The sequence below is a fragment of the Hesperophylax consimilis genome, chromosome 7, assembly GCF_061612785.1.
Source record: "Hesperophylax consimilis isolate HC1 chromosome 7, BYU_Hcon_1.0, whole genome shotgun sequence".
NCBI classification, from domain to species: Eukaryota; Metazoa; Arthropoda; class Insecta; order Trichoptera; family Limnephilidae; genus Hesperophylax; species Hesperophylax consimilis.
This window is the reverse complement of record NC_142842.1, coordinates 42,003,560-42,010,054: the sequence shown is the minus strand read 5'-3', so window position 1 is coordinate 42,010,054 and position 6,495 is coordinate 42,003,560. Positions and strand designations below refer to the sequence as shown.

Sequence of the window (6,495 nt, the reverse complement as noted above, 5' to 3'; positions counted from 1 at the left end):
CGTTTCCTTTTCTGATTTTTCTGTTTCAGATTTTCGTTTAGAAATCACTGATATTGTCTTCAATATTTAAATATTACAATTTGAGGTTTTACTCAATAAAGTTATTCCGAAAAATAAATACTAATTTATTGTATTTATGAGTAATAAAGAGTCTTATTAAATTTTGTAGTCAAATTTTAATAAATTAATGGTCAGTAAAAATGTATAAATCATGCAATAATATTTATATCAACAATAAAAATTATTGTCATGCTGTGCTTAATTTGTGGCAATAAACCTCGAAGTCCTTTTTATGATTTTCTTTTAAGAACCTTCCCATATCTCGCAGCAGGTAGTGGACTTTGGGATTGAGGAAAAATATGCGATCCAAAGTTTTTACAAATTCATCGTAATTGTTGCTCGACTTGTAAGATGAAATAGACATTTGAAATTCTTTATAAAGGTCTTTGCTCAACGAGGTTTTAACACATTTTACAAATTCAATTAAATCTTTAGGGGCCAGTTTTTGCACTGGTAAATCTTCCAAGGAATTATTGACTTGACTGGGCGGAGAATCAAAACCGAACGGAAGCATCTTGAGTTTTTTCTTTTTGTTTTTTATTTCCTCTGAACTTCTTTCTCTCTTGTGTATTGTAACTTCCGAATAGCTTGACGAAGGAATATTTTGAATGGATGCCACCTCACTGCACGAATCTAGCGCACTGAACAAGTCAGACGCCTTGCTCAAGTTTTGTCTATTCTCCGAAACACACTTCATGTTTTTGTAATATTGAATATCTCCTAAAACTTCATTAGACTTTGGTAAGGAAGGCAAATTTGCCCCATCTTTAACCTGTTTGGGAATAGTACGAATATTTGATTTAGAAACTTGCAAGTAATCCGTAACTGTGTTCTTAGTAATATCGTTGAATTCAGCATCAATCAATGGCTTTAATTTTGGCGACGGAAGGGTTTTTTCTGCATTCTTGAAGAATCTGCACAGCTCTCCAACAGTTTCACCAAATTTATTTCCAATGGTAAGATGTCCTTTCAACCAAGAAGACAACTGGTTTTTCAAACGAGCATTATTAAACCTAGTATCACAAAGTAATATTGCACCATAGTCATTCTTATGACGGATAACTCGACCTATGGCCTGATTGACGGCTCTGGAAGCCTCCAGGGAATACCATTCATCGCCGGATAAAAATTCATTGTCTTTGCTTCTCTGCTCTTCTAGATATTTCTTTTTTAGGACAATTCGAGGGTCTTTGAGCGGTGGGAATGGAAGTCCAGTTACGATAACGGCTCGTCCATTCATATCTGCAAAATCTAATCCCTCCGATACTTTTCCTCGGCACACGGCCATGAAACAAGCTCCCCGTGAATTTGGATCATTGATCCTGCTATAGAAATCGGCCATGGTTGCATTGAAGGTATCTTTGCGCTGGGGTTCCACGTATATGGGCTTAATGTCGGAGATGTTTCCCCATATTCCTTCCACTTGCCAATCTTGCTGGCATTTGGCCATGATGGGATAAGATGGGAAGAACACCAACAAGCCGTCAGGAACCACTCGACAGAAACTAAGAATAGTTCGACCAAGGGAAGTGATGTATTTAGGGTTGTTTCTGTTTTCATAGTTAGAGTTGAGAATCTGGGCGTCAGGTCCCTGACTGATAATCTTAACAAATATTTGTTTTCCAGTGACGATGTGGGGGTTCTCCAGCCTGGCATGAATGGGGATTCCTAATTCTAGAATGAGGGGTTTGAGGGGAGCCAGGGTTCCGCTGGTGAGGATGACGCAGCGGACATTGTGATCCATGAGCTGCTTCATGCCGAAGCCGGGACTGAAGCACCAGTAGCTTATGATTCTCTCCGCCGTACTGGTTGTAGGACCTTTCATTACCGACCAAGAATCTGACTTTTTATTTTTCTTTTCCTCTATGTGGACGTGTAGCTTATAACATTTGGAAACTCTTTCTCTATGCACATTTTGAGTATTACAGAAACAAATATTTAACAAATCAGCAAACTTTTGTAAGCCATTTCCCTTCCTCTGAAATGGTGAGGTACCGCCGGTCGTGGTAAGGTACTGAACTAGATTTTCTACAAGTGTTGTCACAACCATACAATTAGTTTCGTTAATTTCGGCTTGTGCCAACAATTCAAAAATATGGCCCCCGTCGAAAGTGATTCCATCCCCCGGTTTAACGGGAATGGCATCAACAGCTCTTTCCAGGGCCAAAAGTATTGTTTTGAGGGTGCACAAGTCATCTGGAGTGAAGTCTTTGGGTTGGGAATTCTCTCCTGTTGTAAAATCTGAACCTTCATCTTGTTTATCAGTGAGGGCTTTCATGATGTGAGTAACCTCTTCAATGCACAGCGCTATTTCAGTAGAACTAATCTGCATGGATGCCGACTCCTCGCACATCCTTTCTATGTTGTGCGCTTCATCCAGGATGATAACATTGTTGGCGAGTTCTACTCCGTTCACTTTGCGTGACTTTGGATCTAATAAATAATTGTACGGCAAAAAAATCACGTCGGCGTTCTGTTTCATTTCCTTAGCCAAGTAATAAGGGCAACATTTCAACTTCTTGCCGACTTTAACAAGGTCTTCGATGTCTAATATTCCTTCCTTCACGCTGATGTCTTCTTTTTTAGATTCTACGTTAGAGTAAAAGTAGCATGTTTTGGATTTGACTCTGGCTTGGCAAAGAGTGACCTTGTTAGCGTTATTTGTTTCTTTAGACACTTCAGGGTGGATGCACATCTGGTCCCGAGAGCCGAGGACTGCAGCCTTGACACTTCGATAGTTGGATCTCTTCAGCTCCTGCATGGCTTGAGAAAGTTGGGAATGGGTCCGAGATGCGTAAATAATCTTTGGCATTCCCCAACCGGCTGTTCCTTCCGCTTGCTTTTGCTTACCGGCCACATTCTTCAATTTATTTTCTAAAGAATTCATAAAAGATCCAGGATTATCCGATATTCCCATCTGAGCATTAATTTGTATTTGTGCCTTCTTTACTAAAAGCCAGGCCAAGGAAGAACACAGTAAGCAGAGAGTTTTGCCCGTTCCGGTAGGTGATTCTAAAACACCATTATATCCATTCTGCAAACATTCGATTACTTTTTCCATGTACGCTTCTTGGACATCGTAAGGTTTAAAGGGAAATGAGACTGGAATCCCTTTTATCATGATTTCTGACATTCTGTACGAGTTTATCTGCAGATAGAGCAAAAATACAAATTAAACTATTTTTTAAAAATTATTGAGTTAACACCGCACGTTAAAAGTCAATTTGACATTTACGATTTGCGCCAAAAAATATCGAATGTTGCCAATGGTTGCCAACTTTGGTTAAGATATTGTATAAGATACTCCACAGATGGCGAAATATTGTGTGTTGAATGCAGTAAAGCGTTATAAATACAGCACAGATGAAATACAGCACAGCTTGCCATATCGCAATATCGCTTGGCATGAGTGAAAACCTATTAGTGGTTCAGTTTTTATATAAATCTATCATATTTCATAAATATTCCAAACTTAGTTTTCTAATAAAATAAAAATGATATTCTAGAAATTTATTTTATAAATTGGTACTAATTTTTTCTTCACATTCTAATTTCTTAACATTTGAGTTTAACAATAATTCGTTTCGACAAACAACAACGTACAATTGGAAATTTTCAAATTATATGCTAGTTTCACTGAAAATAGAATTTTGGGGTTGATTATTACATTGTTGCGGTAAACCAACGATAAGATATTAAATAAGGTAACATCGGCCTATCGATATTCTCTCATTTAAAAATATGTATTTAAAACGGCATATACTTAAAAAAAACATCTGTACAAACTCATTAACCCAGTGAGTGTGTGGTTTATTTATGCTATGAACCTAAATAGGTCCATAATTTATACATTAACCATAAACAACGATTGGTGGGTGGTTTATTTATGGATTGAGCATTGCTCACATTTTTGTGTCTATGAGTATAACCTAAAAATCTCACCGCAAGAGAGTTTTCTCGAAAACATATCAATATTGTAATCTTATCATAAGTTTTATTATAAAATGGCAAAGATGTCTTCGAGCGGAAAAGAAACTTTCATGCCGGTAATACATTATATAGTTATATATCAACTTACCTACGACATGTTTTATAATCATCTGTCGTTCGCTTTTTCCTCTACTCATATTGACAATGGTTTATTTATGTAGGATTACGACGATGTTTCCATCACATTTGAAGATCAGCAAAAGATTAACAAATTCGCCCGATTTAATGCCAAACTGGAAGACATCAAGGAAGAACTGAAGGTTAAACAAAACGACATGACGAGCTTGGAAGAAGCCTGCGATGAGCTCGCCCTGATGGACGAGAGCGATGGAAAAGTTCCGTACCTCATTGGGGAAGTCTTCATTTGTCAAAATGTGGATTTCACCCTGGTACGTATAATGTTCTCTAGATACCTGCTATTTACCTGTGGTCTCGGGCCAATATTATGTTATAAATATTTAAAAATAATACTTTATGATGAGTTTATTATTTTATAAAGTTCTACATCCTCACTTCACTATTTATATAACGCTTTTTCACAAATTATCTACCAAACCAATCAAACCAGTGAAACTAACATTTTCAATATCCAGAGATTCATGAAACTTTCGAACTGTTCTAAGAAATTAACCTTTACACTTTTTTAACCCAAGATGACATACATTTGTAGTCAGTTCTTCACAATAAAGTTGTAAAAGTAGTGATAAGTTATAAATATTATGTAAGTCAACTTATCATCTTGAAACATTGGATGAACGATTGTTTGGAAAGCATTAGCCTAGTTGTTTTAGTCACATAGTAGTTTATACAATTTTCTTCCACAAATTCAATTAATATTTGTGTTTTTCTTTTAGCAACGACTGGAAGAAGCCAAATTAGCCAAAACCGCAGAAAAGGAAAAGTTAGAGGCCCAGGCCGAAGCCATTAAAAACCAAATGAATGAACTCAAAGCCCATTTGTATGGGAAATTCTCTACCCACATAAACCTTGAGAATGAAGACGATTGAACAAATTACTCGTAATAGCTTATTTATTTATGATTTTGCCTGTTATAAAGTTAACACTGTCTCAATTGTATTTGCTATAAATACTAATAAATATATGTCGCTTAAATAAATAATATGCATCTACCTGACTGTATTTTGGATCTGCTCACCGCATTTCGAATTGAAGGTTATTTAACACTCTTCCCAAATATTGAATATCTCTAATAGTTTTCAGCTCATAAGTTTCTGTGAAAATTGGCTATGCATTTTTTTTAGAGATGTTTATTATGAATAAATTTTATTTTAAACTTTTTAAATATTGCCAATGGTTATTGTTTTTTTTTTGTATACATAGTGCTTTCAAATTTATAGTTTTTATATAAAAAAAATCAAATTAACCACAGCATTGTTTTATTATTCCAATTTTTGGGTAGCCCATTTCAGTTGCAGCTGTTTCTCTCCAGGCCAATGAAAAGTTGAGTATGCTGTAATATTTTGAAAATTTTAATACCCAGGTTATGTATATTGAAATATCTCCTGTCAGTAAATTTAATAGTAACTCGATAAATCAGAACCGTGACATATTTGAATGTGTTTAAATATTAGGTTAAGTGCTTCAATAATTGCAAATTCACTTAGCGGCGTCATTTTAATTTAAATCAATTAAATAACTTTGTATACACTATTTATTCAGAAGAATCGATGTTTTTTCAAAACTAATTACTGCAGCAGGATAATGGAACATAATATAATGAAACATTAATGAAAATTTTCAAATTAATATGGAATAGACAATCAATAACCTATATACAAAAATATTACAATGAGCTGTCAATTAGTTATAATTAAAAAAATAAAATGGGTAATTATTGCATTTATGTACATACAAATCAAAGAATTATAATAATTTAATTTAATATTGAAGAGCTGTACCCCGCCACGCGTTGCTGTGGCTGAGTCTGTGCAGGTAGAGAAACAATAGTGCGGTTGCTTTTACGTCCAACAGATGGCGCTGTTTAAAAAGAAACATGTTTGTCCAACAGATGGCACTGTTTAAAAAAAAACAGATAACAAAAAGCATGTTTTTACCCGTCACAGGTGACTTATATATAAATAAATTTGTAAATGTTCGTTTGTTCAAAATCTTAAAATTTTGATTGCTTTAAAATTTTGACAACGTTGCATTCGAATACGTGTATTTTTTTTATTTTTATTTTTTTATATTTACTCCACACAGGAGGCCCTGAAGAAAATAATTTCCCTCGGGGCCTATGTCATCTTTGGGGATGCTGTGTGGAGGGTCTTTTTTTGGAGAGGAAGGAGTGAACATGGGTCTTGAAGAGTCCCATGTTGTAGGAGGGAGGAAACACAGAGGCCGGCAGTTCGTTCCACAGCCGAGCTGTTGAACTTAAGAACGAATCGTAGAAGCGACCCGTTCTCATGAGACAAGTGTCAACTG

The 6,495-nt window shown here is 35.5% G+C and overlaps 1 protein-coding gene and 1 pseudogene across 1 annotated transcript; one reads left to right on the top strand and one right to left on the bottom strand.

Moving 5' to 3' along the window:
• Positions 1 to 247: 247 nt before the first annotated feature.
• On the bottom strand, positions 248 to 3,289 carry LOC149422805 (regulator of telomere elongation helicase 1 homolog pseudogene; annotated as a pseudogene).
• A 658-nt stretch (positions 3,290 to 3,947) lies between these two features.
• On the top strand, positions 3,948 to 5,180 carry LOC149422804 (putative prefoldin subunit 4). The gene is made up of 3 exons (XM_089633971.1): positions 3,948 to 4,106; positions 4,212 to 4,439; positions 4,905 to 5,180. The coding sequence occupies exons 1-3, from the start codon at positions 4,065 to 4,067 to the stop codon at positions 5,055 to 5,057; spliced, it is 423 nt and encodes a 140-aa protein (XP_089490097.1). The 5' UTR covers positions 3,948 to 4,064; the 3' UTR covers positions 5,058 to 5,180.
• The last annotated feature ends 1,315 nt before the right edge of the window (positions 5,181 to 6,495 follow it).